General features: G+C 42.4%; 1 protein-coding gene across 8 annotated transcripts in view; it reads right to left on the bottom strand.

Moving 5' to 3' along the window:
- Positions 1–19676, bottom strand: part of LOC134354666 (BMP/retinoic acid-inducible neural-specific protein 3-like) — a 243721-nt gene that overhangs the window by 84209 nt on the left and 139836 nt on the right. For all 8 annotated transcript variants that reach the window (XM_063063762.1, XM_063063756.1, XM_063063757.1 and 5 more), the window contains exon 5: positions 9162–9267. In XM_063063762.1, coding sequence (XP_062919832.1) covers positions 9162–9267 — 106 coding nt within the window. The remainder of the gene's footprint in view (positions 1–9161; positions 9268–19676) is intronic.

Here is a 19676-nt window from a genome sequence, read left to right as displayed (position 1 = left end):
TGGCCAAGTGTGAAGGGTTGCACTTTGGTAGGTCAAATGTAAAGATACAGTACACTGTTCAGGGGAAATCCCTTTTCATTGGTGATGAGCAAAGGGATCTTGGGGTCCAGGTTTCATAGATTGCTGAAAGTGACTACACAGGTTGATAGGGTGGTTAAGAGGCCTTTATTAGTCAAGGCATTGCGATCAAAAGTCAGGAAGTTATGTTGCAGCTTTATAAAACTCTAGTTAGGGTACATCTGGAGTATTGCAACACACACAAAATGTTTGAGGAACTTGGAAGGCCAGGCAGCATCCATGGAAAAGAAGTACAGTCAACGTTTCAGACCCTTCAGTAGGAACTTCTGGAGTATTGCATACAGTTCTGGTCATCCCATTATAGGATGGATGCTGAGGCTTTGGAGAGAGTGCAGAAGAGGTTTACCAGCATGCTCTCTGGATTACAGGGCATGTTCCATAATGAGAGGTTGGACAAACTTGCGCTGTATTCTCTTGGGTGGCAGAGGCTGAGGGGAATCCTGATGGAAGTTCATCAGATTATGAGAGGCATAGATAAAGAAGACAGGCAGTATCTTTTTCCCAGGACTGAAATGTCTAATACCAGAGGACATGCACCTAAGGTGAGAAAGTGTACTTTCAAACGAGATGTGAGGAGCAAGTTTTTTACGCAGAGTGGCGGGTGCCTGGGGTAGTGATAGAGGCAATAACACTGAGACTTTTAAGAGATGTTTAGACAGACACATGAATGTGAAGGAAATGGAAACATATAGACATTGATGTAGGCAGTAAAGATTAGTTAGTTGGTTGTTTGATTACTACTTTAATTGGTTTGATACAACACTGTGGGCTGAAGGGCCTGTTCCTTGTGCTGTATTTGGTCTATGTTTTATGTTCTATGAAATCATGCAGATAATCCCCATTAATCACAGATCAAATAATGGAAACAATTTAACAAATCTCCGCACAAACACCGTCAGAAGTCTCCATCAGTCATAAATAACAAAAGGGAAGACAACCATGCAGAACAGAGACCAGTACAGCACAGGAACGGGCCTTTTATTTCATGATATCTGCACTAACTCTGATGTCACTCTTCCTAAATCTATCTATCTGTACATAGTTGATGTTCCTCCATTCCCTGCCTGTTCATGTGCTGATGTAACTGCCTCTTAAACATTGTTCTTGCATCTGTTTCTAACGCTTCCCCTGGCAGCAATTACAGGCCTCATAAATCTTTAAACTTTCATCCTCTGATCTTGAAGCTATGCCCTCTAGTATTTGACAGTGACATTGTCTGGAATAACAGTAGGAAGCTCCACAATTGCAGAGAGAAAAAGGAATAGTACCATAAAACCCAATGACACAGAGTTAGTAATTGAAGTAATAGAATCATAGCTAGGTACAGAATAGAAAAAGGCCTGAGAGTCTACTGAATCTCTGCCAATTACCCCACCTAACTGTAGTAACTGCACTTGCCTGCAGTAATTACAAAAGCATTGAATGGAAAATACGCCAAATGCAGTGTAATCACTAGAAACAGTTAAAGGGAATAACATACATTACAGTGCAATTGAGAGGAATAAACTTCACCAATGGTATTTTACGTTCACAGAAATAACACAAGGAAGCTCAGACCATCATGTTGCCAATAATAACAATGAAACAAAGTAATCCCGGTGACACCAATGTGACTGATATAGAGAAACAATGCCAATGTTACCGACCGCTTAAGATACTGTTGAGGGGATGATGTAGCAGAGGACAGACACAGTGGTCAAGGCTCTGCACCGAGCCTGACTCTGTGGTTCAGAGGGAAGGGTGTAGGGCAATGTAATTAGTGGAAAGTACAGAATTCCCATCCACCAACATTGGGTTGGGGTTCACTCTAACAGGCTGGTCTGACATGGTGAGGTAATTACGAAAACAACTTTTGTGTTCATTTTCTGGTTTTCAATAAGTGAGTTGCTACCATTTTTTCTTTTTTTTTGGCGTGTGCGTGCATGCGTGTGCGATGTTGGCGGGACTATGTCTTTTTTCATGCCTTTACAAGGCATAGAGCAAGAGAGAGAGAGACTGTGTGGAGCACCACTCCTCACACAGACATTTCGCAGTATTTTTCCCTTTTATTTTACGAGATCAAGTTGTGATCTCGACACTCAACCTGGCACTGATGGAAAGCGTACTCAGGAGTGGACCCAACTGGGTTCGAACCCAGGAACCTCCATTCCAGAGTCCAGCGCTGATATCATTGCACCACCAGCCAGCCCACTACCATTTTTTCTTAAACATAAAACACCTCTGCACTTTTATTTATGAAAACCGACACTGGTGATGTCAATGCTCTAGGACAATTCCCGAGTTATTGAACATGATAGCCAGTGCAATTGTTTTGAAACTGTCAGAGTTTTGGGACCAAAACGCTGTTGCTTTGTTTGTTCAAGCCAAAAACCACTTCACACTGTGAGAAATCTCTGCCGGCAACACTAAATATTTCTATGTAGTAACGCTGCTCAGCAACTCCATAACTGTGAGTGTGGTGTGTCTACCAGAGCACCCGCGTTAACGTGATAAACACCAATTGTGAAAACTCACCTTTCACAGACTTAAGGACTATCAGAGTCTGAGCACGCCAATCAGTTGCTCTCCTTGCCCAGACTCAGTGATGGTAAGCCATCAGAGCAAATGGGAAATCACCACCCTTGTTTTATTTTTAAAGAACTCTTCATGCCTGATCAAGTTCGTATAGCCCTCGCTAGTGCACACATGAAGGGAGCTTGCTAAAGTTGCTGACAGTTTATGCTGTGCAAGGCAGTGGTTCATCATTCCTACTTTCTCGACTCCAACTTACAGATGCTTGCAGCTGCGAAACAGATGACGCCAGGCTTTTAGCTCTCTCACTTTGCTACGAAGACTAGGATGTGCTGACCCCTTTGCAGCTTTGACAGTGCCAGTGCTTTGGGACATTGGAGGTCTGAGAACGCCATGGGTTCCAGCTGCCAGAGTTGTCTACTACTCAATACGGACACCTTTTCAGGGCGATGTTTCCTGTGCAACACAGGTACTCAAGTGTGATGCCAGCATCCCCAATTGACGAGAAGGCAAGGAGTGATGAAACCTCACTAGAGGCTGCCAATGGCAGCAGGATCCAGACTTACGGGACACAAGGATTGGCACTCTGCTTCAGTCAGCCGTGTTACACATGGGACTTCGCCCCAGCTCAAGTGGCTAGACCTCTGATTGGTGTAGATTTCTTGTGTGCTCAATCTTAAAAATTGCTTGTGGATGTCAAGACTTTCGGTTGTTACCCTGCTCCCCCAGTAAGTTCCCCACATTGACTCTGTCAAGTGCGTGCACCACCGCATGGGAGTTACTCAGCTGCTGGGTGAATTCCCAAACCTCACCGAGCTCACGTTCTCCACCACAGTCACAAAACATGGTGTTGAGCACCACATTCCTAGAATTGGCCCAGCAGTCCATACCCGGATGCATAGGCTGGCAATTGCAAAAGCTAAGTTTGCCAACATGAAAGACTCGGCATTGTACACTAGTCGAACAGCCCCTGGGCTTCATCCCTCCATGTGGTCCCTAAATCCATTAGTGGCAATTACTGATGCTTTAACAAGGCCACCACTCCTGATCATAACCCAGTCTCACACATCCAGGACTTTTCACCACGTTTAGCCAGAAAGTTATTTTTTTCCAAAGTTGATCTAGTTAGGGGCTACCATCAGGTGCCTGTGTGCTCAGAGGACATTCCCAAAATGGCTGTGATAACTACTTTTGGTCTCTTTGAGATTCTGCACATGCTGTTTTTGGGCTGAAACATGCAGCACAGAGTTTCCAATGGCCGATGGACATTGTATTAAAAGATTTGAAATTTCTTTTTGTTTACCTGGATGACATACTTGTTACTAGTGCATACAAATCCAATCACGTATCTCATCTCCGCATACTTTTTGAGTGCTTAAGCCAATAAGTGTTGATTATTAACCCTGCTGAATGCCAGTCTGGGTTGTCAAGCATTGATTTTCTTGCCATCGCATCTCTGCAGAAGGTGCAAAACCTCTTCCATCAAAAGAAACTGCTATTATCAATTTCCCACCACACCACACTACTAAAAAACTACAGGAGTTATTAGGCATGGTGAATTTCTATAACTGCATCACTCTGTGAGCTGCTGAACTCATGGTTCCCCTGTATAGTGTGCTTAAAGGCAATACCCTTAATCACATGCTTGACTGGTCAGCAGACAGGACTAGAGAATTTGATAATGTCAAACAAACTCTTTCCAATGCTCCCCTTTTGGCACACCTACTCCCTAATGCAGCTGTAACCATTACTACTGATGCTTCAGACTATGCTGTGGGTGCTGTGCACGAACAGTTGGTCAGAGGTGTGTGGCAGCCACTCGCCTTCTTCAGTGGGCAGCTCCAAACCCCCCGAAAGGAAGCACAACATATTTGACCGTAAGCTTCTGAGTCTCTATCCAGCTGGCCACCATTTTCGTTTTCTTTCAGAGGGTTGCCATTTCACAGCATTCCTTGATGACAAACCTGTCGTGCATAGCACACATTTAGTCTACATGGCTGCAAGGCACACAATATGTGAAGTAAAGTAGATGAGTTTATACCCTGCAAAAAATTGGCTGGTATGATATTGTGGGCACCAGAGGGTGGTGGTTGAATGTAGATCGCAACTGTGACCAAAACATCCAAGAACACACATTGTATTGATATGTCAGACTTCTGGGCAGAAGGGCATGGGGTGGCTCTGTTGTTAAAAAATGAAAATGTAGGAGTAGCGGACCGCACGACCCAATTTATATCGGTGGTGCGCAAGTGGAACAGGTCAAAAGCTTTAAGTTCCTCGGGGTTAATATCACAAATGACCTGACTTGGTCCAACCAAGCAGAGTCCACTGCCAAGAAGGCCCACCAGCGCTTTTATTTCCTGAGAAAGCTGAAGAAATTTGGCCTGTCGCCTAAAACCCTCACTAATTTTTATAGATGCACCGTAGAAAGCATTCTTCTAGGGTGCATCACAACCTGGTATGGAAGTTGTCCTGTCCAAGACCGGAAGAAGCTGCTGAAGATGGTGAACACAGCACAGCACATCACACAAACCAATTTTCCAACCTTGGACTCACTTTACACCGCACGCTGTCGGAGCAGTGCTGCTAGGATAATCAAGGACATGACCCACCCAGCCAACACACTTTTCGTTCCTCTTCCCTCCGGGAGAAGGCTCAGGAGCTTGAAGACTCGTACAGCCAGATTTAGGAACGGCTTCTTTCCAACTGTGATAAGACTGCTGAATGGATCCTGACCCAGATCTGGGCTGTTCCCGCCAAATATCCGGATCTGCCTCTTTTCTATTTTCTATTTGTGATCTATAATTTAAATTTTTAATATTTACTATCGATTTGTACTCCAGGGAGCACGAAGCGTGGAATCAAATATCGCTGTGATGATTATACGTTCTAGTATCAATTGTTTGGCGACAATAAAGTATGAAGTATAAAGTATAAAATGTATCGTTAGGAAGAATTGACAAAGGATCAGAAGATGTAAAATCCTTGTCAGTAGAGTGAATAAAGTGCAAGAATGAAAATATGTTTGCAGGCTCTTAAAAAGAGCTTTGTTGTAAGAAAGCAGCATCCATCATTAAGGACTCCCACCATCCGGGCCATGCTCTCTTCTCACTGCTGCCATTGGGAAGAAAGTACAGGAGCCCATACCACTAGGATCAGGAAAACTTATCCCTCAACCATTAGACTGCTGAACCAGAGTGGGTAACTTCACTCACCACAATACTGAATGATTCCACAATCTAGGGACTCCTTTTCAAGGACTCAACAACTCATGTTCTCAAGGTTTATTACTTAATTTATTGCTATTATTTTGTTTTTTTGTATTTATACAATTTGATGTCCGTTCCTCATTAGTTGTTTGTCCATCTTTGTGTGCAGTTTTTCATTGGTTCTATTTACTGTGAGTGCCTGCAAAAAAATGAATTTCAGGGTAGGATATGGTGACATTTATGTACTTTGATAATAAATTAATCTTGAACTTTGCACGTTGAACGAGGACTTAGGACAGTATATACAGGCTTCCCAATGGTAAACAAGATGCAGAGTACAAATTACAACAGAGGATAGAAAAACACGTAAAAGGGCAATGCTATGATCACTGTTCCCTCTAAACTATATGGGTGCATGGCTGCACAGTAACTGAACTGCTCCCATGCACGTGGCCTTTGTTGCCGTGCAGCTGGAATTTTAAAAAATATAATTTTATTTAATTGCCACGGGTTTTCAAGGCTGTGTAAAAATGGAATTCTGGTGTTATGCAATGATGCACATTTGATCAGGGGGCTTCAGATAATAGTTACCAGGCAGTGACCATAATATGATAGAATTCACCCTGCATTTTGAGAGGGAGAAGCTAAAATCAGATGTATCAGTATTAAACTGGAGTAAAAGAAACTACAGAGGCATGAGAGAGGAGCTGGTGAAAATTTATCAGAAGGGAACACGAGGAGTGATGATGGCAGAGCAGCAATGAAAGAAGCTTCTAGGAGATGCAGAGTCAGCTCATCTCAGAGAAGAAGAAGTATTCTAAAGGGAGGACAAAGCAACCACAGTTGACAAGAAAAGTCAAAGACAGCATAAAAGTGAAAGAGAGGGCATACGATATTTCAAAAATTAATAGGAAGTTAGATGATTGGGAAGCCCTTAAAAACGAACAGAAAACAGCTAAAAAGTAATGACAGGAAAAAATATAAAGGCAATAATATAAAAGACGAAAACAAGATTATTTTTAGTGTTTTTCAGATACATAAAGAGTAAAAAGCATTATTGGACATTGGACCACTGGAAAATGATGGTAGCAATGGGGAACAGAAAATTATTGATGAACTGAATAAGTATTAAGCATCAATCTTCATTGTGGCAAACACCAGCAACATGCCAGAAATTTGAGAGTGTCAGGTGTCTGAAGTGAATATAGTTGCTATGATATAGGAAAAGTTGCTTGGGAAGCTGAAAGGTCTGAAAGATCTGGTTCACCTGGACCAAATGGACTACACCCCAGAGTTCTGAAAGTGGTAGCTTGAGATTATGGAGGCAGTAGTAGTGATCCGCAAGAATCACTAGATTCTGGAGTAGTTCCAGTGGTCAGGAAAATCACAAATGTCACTCCACTCTTCAAGAAGGGTCGGGGTGGGGGGGAGGCAAAAAACAGGAAACTAGAGGCTAGTTAGGTTGACTTCAAGTGGGTCTTTTCTGATTGCCTGTTGGTGACTAATGGTGTTCCACAGGGGTCACTCAGGTCCACTAATTTCCATATTATATGTTAATGTTCTGGATATGTTGATGATACAAAAGGTAGGTGAGGAGCAGGCAGTGTTGGGGAAACAGGGAGGACAGATTAGGAGAAAGGACAATTAAAGGTGGTAGATTGAAGACTGTAGAGAAGTGTATGGTCATGCACTTTGCTAGAAGGAATAAAGGTGTGGTTATCTTGCAGATTGAGCTGGTGATGAGGAAGGCAAATAGAATGTTAACATTCATTTGAAGAGGATTAGCATATAAAAGCAAGGGTGTAATGCTGAGGTTGATAAGGCATTGGTAAACTACAGTTGGGGTACTGTGAGCAAGATTGGGCCCCATATCTAAGGAAGGATGAACTAGCATTGGAGAGGATCCAGAAGGAATTTACAAGACTGATTCAGGAATGAAAGAGTTGATGTATGATGAGTGTTTGTTGGCTCCGTGCCTGTCCTCACTAGAGATTAGAAGTTTAAGGGGGATCTCATGGAAACCTACCGAATATTGAAAACCCTGAAGACAGTAGACATGGACTGAGGTTTTCAATAGAGGGCACAGCTTCAGAATAGAAGGATGTCCCTTTAAATCAGAAATGAGGAGGAATTTCTTTCACCAAAGATGGTGAATCTGTAGAATTCACTGCAACAACCATCTGTGGAGGCCAAGTTTTTGGGTATATTTAAGCAGAAGTTTATAGCTTCTTGATTAGATCGGTGCCAAATGTTAGGGAGAGAAGGCAACTGAGTGGGGTTGAAAGGAAAAATAAATCAGCCAAGATTGAATAATGAAGCAGACTTGATGGGAAGAATGGTCTAATTCTACTCCTATAGGCTTGTTATTAATTTTCAGAGAGTCTCAGAAAATACAACCGAATTTATTAGCTTCAAAGTTTAAAGATCAAAGTTCAAAGTAAATTTATTATTAAAGTACGTATGCAGTCTGTCACCATAGACTACCTTGAGATTCATTTTCTTGCAGGTATTTACAGAGAAATAAAGGAATGCAGTAGAGTTTATGAAATTCTGTGAAGAACAAAGACAGATGAGCAATCAATTTCAAAACAAGGCAAACCATACAAATGATTATAATAAATAAATAAATTCTGAGAACATGAACTGTAGAGTCCTTGGAAGTGAGCCTATAGGTCTTGGTTGTGCTAAGATGCAACAAAAATGTGTTTTTAAATGCTTCTATTATACTATATTTTAACTTACTAATAAACCAATAAATATGCCTTCATATACCTTTTCTAGTTTAAATCATTTTGCTGATTGGAATTTGGTTGGTAGTGTGTTTGAAAATATTAAGTTTTCTTGATTAGCTTGGTTCCAAGCCGTCAAGTTGGCAGCTTCTTTTGTATGGAGGGCATGTTTAAAAACTAAAATGTATTCAAAATTTTACATTACAATGGCTCATGATTGACTCACAGGTGTGCAGTGACTTTTAGTAAGATCATGAAAAAAACAAAATGGGTGCAACTGAGGGCACATTTGCTCTAGAAATCGCAAGCAGAAAGTAACAGTACAGAAATTAATCAAAGCATGAGTTTCCTGTAATTGTGCTACTCAGATACACATTGTATTGTTATAATCCTGCACTTCTAGTATTTTAATATATCTTATGAGTCCCTGAATTATTCATGGTTATACATGGGGACTCCAGCAGTTGCTGCTGATATTATAGGAATAATATTAAGTCACGCAACAGCCAGTTTTAAGCATGAATAATTGAAGAAGGCTCCAGCCACTGCAACTAGTCATAAGGGAATAAGGGACAGTGCACATCAACTGCTACAGGGATAAAAGGAGAAATTTAGCAGCCGCACCTGTACTGACCTTGTAAGTGAATTTTGTTCTCGGGACTTTGTACCAGAACTGAACTAACAGAGTCCAGATTGTCATAGTTACTGCATCCAAGAGGTCCTGTTCTGGTTTCCGTTACCTGGACAACCGGAAAAAAGAGACAATTTGTCAGTGAAAGCCTTGTAACATTTTATTCCTTTGCCTTTGCCACAAATTTTCACTCAGATAACATGGTTTGTACATTCAATTCATTGAGGAAGTTTTAATTTTTAATCCTTAATGGTGTATATAAAAATGTAGCTACGTGGTGAACCATCTTCTATTGTACACATTTTTAAATAACCGACCTTTCAATTTTTGCTGTTGACTTTAATTAGCCTATAATTCATTTGTATTTTTCACTCTGCTTATAATGGAACAGAGAGGGTTAATGCAACCTTTTATTTATAGTGCAAGCATTATCAGCCTGCAGTTCACAGCTCACCTTTGCAGTAGATAGGTAGAATAGACTGTAGATCCAGACCACCTGTTTTCAAACCTCTCCATGGTTAGGGTTATGTCCTTTCCTCTGTCACTCAGCATCCTGTCTATCTGAGATGTCTTTTGATTCTCCATTCCTGACTAGTTAAGTATGCCCAAATTTAACCATTCCATTATTGGAAATTTTGCCTTTAGCTTCCAGACTTGAAATCTTTAAAATTTCCTCCTCAAGCATTGTCAGGTCATTCCTTCCATGAGATAATTCCCTTCATTTTCTTTGTCCCTCCTCACTCAGAATTTAAGAAGGGCAGAAATAATAGGGGCAGGAATCAACCACTCGGCCCCTCAAGATTGCTCCAAAATTCAATAAGACATTCAACGACCGGCTACATCAGCAATATTTCCCCACGTCCCTCGATGCCTCCCACATCCAGAAATCAATAAAAATTAGTTCTAAATGCAATCAACAACTCCATGGAGCTCCACAAAATATTCTAAAAATTCATACCTTCTGATTGCAGTCCCAGATAGACCTATCCCTCATTTTGAGACATGGTTCTAGACTCCAAAGTCGGACAAGCATATTTACTCTCTATATTTACTCTGTGAATTCCTCCAATAATTTTCCATGTTTCAGCAGGTTTTCATTGTTCGTTTTACTGATTTTCAAGGTATAGAGGCTAAGCATCACAAAATGAAAGATCTGCTTCCCAGAACAAGTCTGTTAAATCTTCAGTGCACTCCTGTAATAAGTATGTCCTTATGGGATATGAATGTCAGAATGAAATACAATACACTAAGTGCAGTCTCACCAAAAAATATATCTTTACTCTTGTTTTCAAATCCTCTTTCAATAAAGTCTAATGCTGGAGAACTGGAGGATAGCTGCTGTTTAAGAAAGGCTCAAAGGATAAGCCAGGAAATTACAGGTGGGTGAGTCTGACATCAGTAGTGAGCAAATTATTGGAAAATATTCTAAGGGACCAGAAATATAAGCATTTGGATAGACACAACTGATTAGAGATAGTCAACGTGGCTTTGTTCATATTCAAATTCAAAATAAATTTATTATCAAAGGACAAACCAATCTTATGGAGTTTTCGAGGGGTTACCAGGACAGTTGAAGAAAGAAAGGCAGTGGATGTTGTCTACATGGACTTTAGCAAGGCCTTTGACAAAGTCTCACATAGGAGGCTGGATAAGATAATTCAGTCACTTGGTATTCAGGATGAGTTATGAAGCCGATTCTTCATTGGCTTTATGAGAGAAGCATGAAAATGGTTGTAGATGGTTGTGCATCTGACTGGAGGTCTGTGGCTAGTGGAGTGCCACAGGAATGGTGCTGGATCCATCGCTGTTTGTCGTCTGCAGTATATCACCCATCTGGATGATGATGTGATTAACTGGATCAGCAAATTTGAAGATGACACCAAGATTTGGGGGGGGGGGGGTGTGTTAGTGGACAGTAAGAAAGTCTATCAAAGCTTGCAGTGAGATTTGGACCAGCTGGAAAAATGTGTTGAAAAGAAGCAGATGGAATTTTATGCAGACAACTGTGAGGTACAGCATTTTGGGAGGACAAACCAGAATAGAACTCACACAGCGAATGGTAGGGCACAGAGAAGTGTTGTGGAAAAGAGGGATTTAGGAATACATATCCATTATTCCTTTAAAGTGCTGTGACAGGTAGATCAGGTCATAAACAGACGTTTTGGCACACTGGCCTTCATAAATCTAAGTATTAAATTCAGGAGTTGGAATGTTATGTTGAAGTTGTATAAGACCTTAGAGACGCCAGATTTGGAATACCGCGTGCAGTTTTGGTCACATTCCTTTAGGAAAATGAGGGGAGATTTGACAGAGGTATACAAAATTATGAAGGGCATAAATAGGGTTAATGCAAGTAGGCTTCTTCCACTGATGTCGTCTGAGACTAGAACGAGAGACTAGTCCTTTTACTGTACTGTAAAATGCCCGGGTGGGATAGAATTTGTAAATGTGCTCAGGAAAGTTTCCTTAATCAGTACGCAGCAGTCCCCATGAGACAGTGTGCAATACTTGATCTGCTATTAAGTAATGAGACAGGGGACGTGACAGAAGTTTGTTCAGGGGAACACTTTGCATTTAGTAATCAGAATGCCATTAGTTTCAAAGTAAATATGCCAATAGATAGGTCCTGTCTGCAGGCTGAGCTTCTAAATTGGAGAAAAGTTAACTTTGATGGTATCAGGAAAGATCTGGCGAGTGTGGATTGGGACTGAATATTTTCTGGCAAAAGTGTACTTGGTAAGTGGGCAGCCTTCAGTAGTGAACTTTGCCTCTCTGATTGGAGGCTTATGAATAGCGGAGTGGCACAGGGATCAGTGCTGGGTCAGTTGTTGTTTGTCATCTATATCAACAATCTGGATGATAATTTGGTTAACTAGATTAGCAAGTTTGCGTATGACACAAATATTGCGAGTGTGGAACGAGCTGCCAGAAGAAGTGGTGGATGTGGGTTTGACTGCAACATTAAAGAGAAGTTGGGGTAAGTACATGAATGGGAGGGGTATGGAGGTGTATGGTCCAGGTGTAGGTTGATGGGATTAGGAAGAATAACAGTTCAACATAGACTAGAAAGGCCAGAGGCCCTGTTTCTGTGCAACAGTGCCTTATGACTCTACTCTCTAACTCTACTTTCTGAGAGGCGGGACTGCGCAGGCGTGTGACGTCGGGCAGTGCAGCGCAGCAGATTTAAAAGGGCAGACATCCTGCTTCGGATTTGATTCGAAGAAGGAGTCTGAGAGTCTGAGTGGGAGTGCCGAGAAAGAGATTTTTGAAATTTTCGTTATTTTTTTTCTCCAACGGCTTTCTGAGAGGCGGGACTGCGCAGGCGTGTGACGTCGGGCAGTGCAGCGCGGCAGATTTAAAAGGAACAGAGCCTCAGAGAGCGGGCAGCGTAGTTTGCGGGCAGCGGAGTGAGCCGGGAGCAGAGTGAAGACTTAAGGGCTTCGGCTCAACGGGCTTAGGCGGAAGCGGGCGAGGCGAGGAAGGTTTGACATTCATTTTCTGTTGCTATTTGAGGAGAGGGGCATTATGACTGTGAGGGCAGTTTGCTGTTCTCGGTGTCGGATGTGGGAGGCCCTGGAGTCTCCAAGCCTCCCGGACGTCTACATCTGCGCCAGGTGCATCGAGATGCAGCTCCTAAGGGACCGCGTTACGGAACTGGAGCTGCAGCTTGATGACCTTCGTCTGGTCAGGGAGAGCGAGGAGGTGATAGAGAGGAGTGGAAGGCAGGTGGTCACGCCGGGGCCACGGGAGGCAGACAAGTGGGTCACGGTTAGGAGGGGGAAGGGGAAAAGGCAGGTGATGGGGAGTACCCCGGCGGCTGTGCCCCTTAACAACAGGTACTCCTGTTTGAGTACTGTTGGGGGGGACAGCTTACCCGGGGGAAGCGACAGTGGCCCTGCCTCCGGCACAGAGTCTGGCCCTGTAGCTCAGAAGGGTAGGGCAAGGAAGAGGAGGGCAGTTGTGATAGGGGACTCGATAGTAAGGGGGTCAGATAGGCGATTCTGTGGACGCAGTCCAGAGACTCGGATGGTAGTTTGCCTCCCTGGTGCCAGGGTCCGGGATATTTCTGATCGTGTCCAAGATATCCTGAAGTGGGAGGGTGAAGAGCCAGAGGTCCTGGTACATATAGGTACCAATGACATAGGTAGGAAAAGGGATGAGGTCCTGAAAGAAGAATATAGGGAGCTAGGAAGGGAGTTGAGAAAAAGGACCGCAAAGGTAGTAATCTCGGGATTACTGCCTGTGCCACGCGACAGTGAGAGTAGGAATGCGATGAGGTGGAGGATAAATGCGTGGCTGAGGGATTGGAGCAGGGGGCAGGGATTCAAGTTTTTGGATCATTGGGACCTCTTTTGGCGCAGGTGTGACCTGTACAAAAAGGACGGGTTACACTTAAATCCTAGGGGGACCAATATCCTGGCAGGGAGATTAGTGGGGGCTACTGAGGTGACTTTAAACTAGAATGGTTGGGGGGTGGGAATCAAATTAAAGCGGCTAGGTGTGAGGAGGTTAGTTCACAACAGAGGGATGGGAATCAGTGCAGAGAGACAGAGGGGTGTAAAGTGAGCGTAGAAGCAAACAGTACAAAGGGGAAAAGTAAAAGTGGCAGGCCGACAAATCCAGGGCAAGCATTAAAAAGGGCTAAGAGAGTTGTAAAAGAGCGCCTGAAGGCTTTATGTGTCAATGCAAGGAGTATTCGTAATAAGGTGGATGAATTGAAAGTGCAGATTGTTATTAATGATTATGATATAGTTGGGATCACAGAGACATGGCTCCAGGGTGACCAGGGATGGGAGCTCAACGTTCAGGGATATTCAATATTCAGGAGGGATAGACATGAAGGAAGGGGAGGTGGGGTAGCATTGCTGGTTAAAAAAGAGATTAACGCAATAGAAAGGAAGGACATAAGCCGGGAAGATGTGGAATCGATATGGGTAGAGCTGCGTAACACTAAGGGGCAGAAGACGCTGGTGGGAGTTGTGTACAGGCCACCTAACAGTAGTAGTGAGGTCGGAGATGGTATTAAACAGGAAATTAGAAATGTGTGCAATAAAGGAACAGCAGTTATAATGGGTGACTTCAATCTACATGTAGACTGGGTGAACCAAATTGGTAAAGGTGCTGAGGAAGAGGATTTCTTGGAATGTATGCGGGATGGTTTTTTGAACCAACATGTCGAGGAACCGACTAGAGAGCAGGCTATTCTGGACTGGGTTTTGAGCAATGAGGAAGGGTTAATTAGCGATCTTGTCGTGAGAGGCCCCTTGGGTAAGAGTGACCATAATATGGTGGAATTCTTCATTAACATGGAGAGTGACGTAGTTAATTCAGAAACAAAGGTTCTGAACTTAAAGAGGGGTAACTTTGAAGGTATGAGACGTGAATTAGCTAAGATAGACTGGCAAATGACACTTCAAGGATTGACGGTGGATATGCAATGGCAGGCATTTAAAGGTTGCATGGATGAACTACAACAATTGTTCATCTCAGTTTGGCAAAAGAATAAATCAAGGAAGGTAGTGCACCCGTGGCTGACAAGAGAAATTAGGGATAGTATCAATTCCAAAGAAGTAGCATACAAATTAGCCAGAGAAAGTGGCTCACCTGAGGACTGGGAGAAATTCAGAGTTCAGCAGAGGAGGACAAAGGGCTTAATTAGGAAGGGGAAAAAAGATTATGAGAGAAAACTGGCAGAGAACATAAAAACGGACTGTAAAAGCTTTTATAGATATGTAAAAAGGAAAAGACTGATAAAGACAAATGTAGGTCCCCTGCAAACAGAAACAGGTGAATTGATTATGGGGAGCAAGGACATGGCAGACCAATTGAATAATTACTTTGGTTCTGTCTTCACTAAGGAGGACATAAATAATCTTCCAGAAATAGTAAGGGACAGAGGGTCCAGTGAGATGGAGGAACTGAGCGAAATACATGTTAGTAGGGAAGTGGTGTTAGGTAAATTGAAGGGATTGAAGGCAGATAAATCCCCAGGGCCAGATGGTCTGCATCCCAGAGTGCTTAAGGAAGTGGCCCAAGAAATAGTGGATGCATTAGTGATAATTTTTCAAAACTCGTTAGATTCTGGACTAGTTCCTGAGGATTGGAGGGTGGCTAATGTAACCCCACTTTTTAAAAAAGGAGGGAGAGAGAAACCGGGGAATTATAGGCCGGTTAGCCTAACGTCGGTGGTGGGGAAACTGCTGGAGTCAGTTATCAAGGATGTGATAACAGCACATTTGGAAAGCGGTGAAATGATCGGACAAAGTCAGCATGGATTTGTGAAAGGAAAATCATGTCTGACGAATCTCATAGAATTTTTTGAGGATGTAACTAGTAGAGTGGATAGGGGAAAACCAGTGGATGTGGTATATTTGGATTTTCAAAAGGCTTTTGACAAGGTCCCACACAGGAGATTAGTGTGCAAACTTAAAGCACACGGTATTGGGGGTAAGGTATTGGTGTGGGTGGAGAATTGGTTAGCAGACAGGAAGCAAAGAGTGGGAATAAACGGGACCTTTTCAGAATGGCAGGCGGTGACTAGTGGGGTACCGCAAGGCTCAGTGCTGGGACCCCAGTTGTTTACAATATATATTAATGACATGGATGAGGGAATTAAATGCAACATCTCCAAGTTTGCGGATGACACAAAGCTGGGTGGCAGTGTTAGCAGTGAGGAGGATGCTAAAAGGATGCAGGGTGACTTGGATAGGTTGGGTGAGTGGGCAAACTCATGGCAGATGCAATTTAATGTGGATAAATGTGAAGTTATCCACTTTGGTGGCAAAAATAGGAAAACAGATTATTATCTGAATGGTGGCCGATTAGGAAAAGGGGAGGTGCAACGAGACCTGGGTGTCATTATACACCAGTCATTGAAAGTGGGCATGCAGGTACAGCAGGCGGTGAAAAAGGCGAACGGTATGCTGGCATTTATAGCGAGAGGATTCGAGTACAGGAGCAGGGAGGTACTACTGCAGTTGTACAAGGCATTGGTGAGACCACACCTGGAGTATTGTGTGCAGTTTTGGTCCCCTAATCTGAGGAAAGACATCTTTGCCATAGAGGGAGTACAAAGAAGGTTCACCAGATTGATTCCTGGGATGGCAGGTCTTTCATATGAAGAAAGACTGGATGAACTGGTCTTGTACTCGTTGGAATTTAGAAGATTGAGGGGGGATCTGATTGAAACGTATAAGATCCTAAAGGGATTGGACAGGCTAGATGCGGGAAGATTGTTCCCGATGTTGGGGAGGTCTAGAACGAGGGGTCACAGTTTGAGGATCGAGGGGAAGCCTTTTAGGACCGAGGTTAGGAAAAACTTCTTCACACAGAGAGTGGTGAATCTGTGGAATTCTCTGCCACAGCAAACTGTTGAGGCCAGTTCATTAGCTATGTTTAAAAGGAAGTTAGATATGGCCCTTGTGGCTACAGGGGTCAGGGGGTATGGAGGGAAGGCTGGGTTCTGAGTTGGATGATCAGCCATGATCATAATAAATGGCGGTGCAGGCTCGAAGGGCCGAATGGCCTACTCCTGCACCTATTTTCTATGTTTCTATGTTTACTCTTTACCTTCTTAACTGCCAGGTATGTTAAGATTCAGTGATTTGTGTACAACATAAAATGTATTGTTTGAAAAGTAAAACATGCAGGATTTCTAAGCTCAGAATTAATGTTTCAGATCTTTGACCTGATCATTTGCCCATTTCCTCTCTCCACAGATGCTGCCTGACCCAACCTTCTTAGTTAGTTTTTTCTTCCTTTCGGATTTCTTGCATTTTTATTGACTTTTGAATTCTTAAGACATCACTTTATAACCATTGGCAATCGGCCCTAATGTCATTTGAATTGCTTTGGTGTCAATCTCTTCAGCTTCAAAATGCTCCTGTGAGGTGCTTTGAGGCACTTTCTGCTTTGTTAAAAGTGGCAAAGAATTGAATTGCTGTTAGTTTTGTAATGGAGGGAAGATTCTTCTCTAATGAGATTATTTTGGAAAGAATGTCTGTAAGTTTTCTCTCGGAAGACACACCTGGCATCTTTATTTGATTAGCTTCCTGAGAACATTTTATATAAATACTTAACTCTGCTTATTATCTAAGCAAAATGGTTCCACACATTTACCAAGTAGTTGTGAGTTTCAGGGCATATTTCAGAAAATATGCAAGATCTAAGTGATCAACAAATTGACAAGCTTCTGTACTTAACTCTGAAAGTGATCTGTGTAAACCACAACATTCAACCTTCTTCCTGAACAGTCCTCCAAACGTTAATCAAGGTCTCCCTGAGATTTATTGCTTACATAAATAAATGAAACTTGGAATGACACAGCATGGAAGCATGCCCATTGGCTCATGAGTTTGCATTGACCATTAACCAGCCATTTACACTAATCCTTCACAAATCTCACTTTTTTCAACTCTCATTCGCATCATGCATTCATAGAGTCACACAGCACAGAAACACACCCTACAACTCAATTGGTCCATGCCAATCTTCAATTCCTCACACTCATCATCGATGATATGCCCCTTCAGAATGTAATTCTTCAGTAAAAACCACCTCCTACTCAACTCCAATGAAGGTAAAGCCATTCTACTCAATCATTGCTCTTGTCTTAAAGCAGTATATTTTCATTCAAATGTCTCCATTACAGGTATATCCCACCTTGTTTAGAAAGACCGTACACTTCTGCAGTATGCCAAATATTGACATGCAAACCCTCTTTCTTTACATTTCAGTTTTTTAATTCTATGGTATGGTATTTCTGATCTAAGGATATTTTCTACTGCTGAACTCCTGATTATTCTGTCACTGTCACTTCAGCATTTATTTTTGCACTCCTTCAGATTGCACGACTATCTTTACCCCATTCTCTGGTTTTGCACTTGTTGCTGTATTTAATACTACCATGGATAATATTTATGCTCTGAGCTTCACAGGCAAGGAATCTCATTGCATCTTGGCATATGTCACAATAATCTAATCCGAAACAGTATCTGCACTGATCTTATCTTTACTAATCAGACTAACCTCTCCCCTCTTCATCACTGGGTATCCAACCAAACTGAAGTACATCACAGAACACTTACATTTTCAGCTTCGCTCACTTGGCAGCCACATCTCTGTCTTGGTTATTGGATCAGGGCACTAGTTTCTAGTTATGCAAACAGTTCGCCTGTTTTGTTGTGTATCGTGTGCATCTCCGATCATAACACTAGTGGAAGAATGAGGTTATGCTGCAGAGAGTGTAGAGGAGATTCACCAGGCTGTTGCTGGGATTAATTATAGGTAGAGATTGGATAGGCTGGGTATTTTCCCCCAGAGCGAAGTAGGTTGAGGGATTTCATGACCTAGGTATGTAACATTATGAGAAGAATAAATATAGTAGATAGTCAGAAACTTTTTCCCACAGCAGGGACATCAAAAACAAGAGGGGATAGTCTTAAAGTGTATTAAAAGGAATCTGAGTGATTTCTTTTGTTTACACAGAGAATGCTTGATTTCTGAAATTCATTGCTAGAGGAGATGGTGGAATCAGACAAAATCTCGGCATTAAGAAGCATTTGGACAGTCACTTTATGCAAGGTATAGAAGGATACTGTTCTAATGCAGGCAAATATGGTTAATGTTGATGTGCAAAATGGTCAGTGCGGACGTGGTGGATCAAAGACACAGTGGATGTCTTTGGGCTGTGGAACTTGATAACCCTATGTATGCTGTGTTTATTCAAATACAGAGTCTTTAGTTTGGTCAGTTTAATATTTTCCCTTACCCTGCCCCTTATGTTAAAACATCATCTCCCTTTCTGTCACAGTGTACTTCCCAATTGCCAATATCCATATCCCCATAATTGCCTTGTCCTTTTACTATAACTTTCTGAAATTCCCTGTAAAAACCTAAATCCTTGTTCTCCACCTTCAAGTGTGTAGTGCAAATTCAATTTTCCAGCAGGCAGATCACTGCTCGATTGAAGCTCATCTCAATGGAGCAGCTTCTCCTTTCCCTAGTCCTAAAGAAATGAAACCCACTTCTCTCAACCCTTTCTCTGATATTGTTGAGTCAATCCAATTTTCACACAGTTCAGAATAGTTCAAACAGTAATCAGGAGATAACCTTTATGTTTTTGCTTTTTAATTCAGACCCTAGCTGGCCACACCCCATCAGCAACCTTCTTTCTTAGTTTTCTAACAATGAAGTTGACCCTTAACTGGATCATGAAATATGGATCTTCACACCTAATGTTCCTATCCTGCCTACTGCTGCCCCTAAACTTGGCACCTTGTGGAGAAAACAGCCTTTTTGGACTAACAATGATGGACGTAGAGGACAGGTTATAATCCCCTGTACCACTATTAAAATGCCACTCTGTAGTTTGTAAGATGCTCTGGGTACTTTGCTCAAACTGCTTGCAGCTCTCGTACTCTTTCACATAGGCTGCCAAAACCTTGCTCCTCTGTGCCACTGCAAGAAGCAAGGTTCCCCCAGTTGTATCTCCCCCATATTACATTGCACCTCTTGTCC

The sequence above is a fragment of the Mobula hypostoma genome, chromosome 12, assembly GCF_963921235.1.
Source record: "Mobula hypostoma chromosome 12, sMobHyp1.1, whole genome shotgun sequence".
Taxonomy (NCBI): domain Eukaryota; kingdom Metazoa; phylum Chordata; class Chondrichthyes; order Myliobatiformes; family Myliobatidae; genus Mobula; species Mobula hypostoma.
The sequence above is the reverse complement of the archived record's forward strand: the minus strand, read 5'-3'. Positions and strand labels throughout refer to the sequence as shown.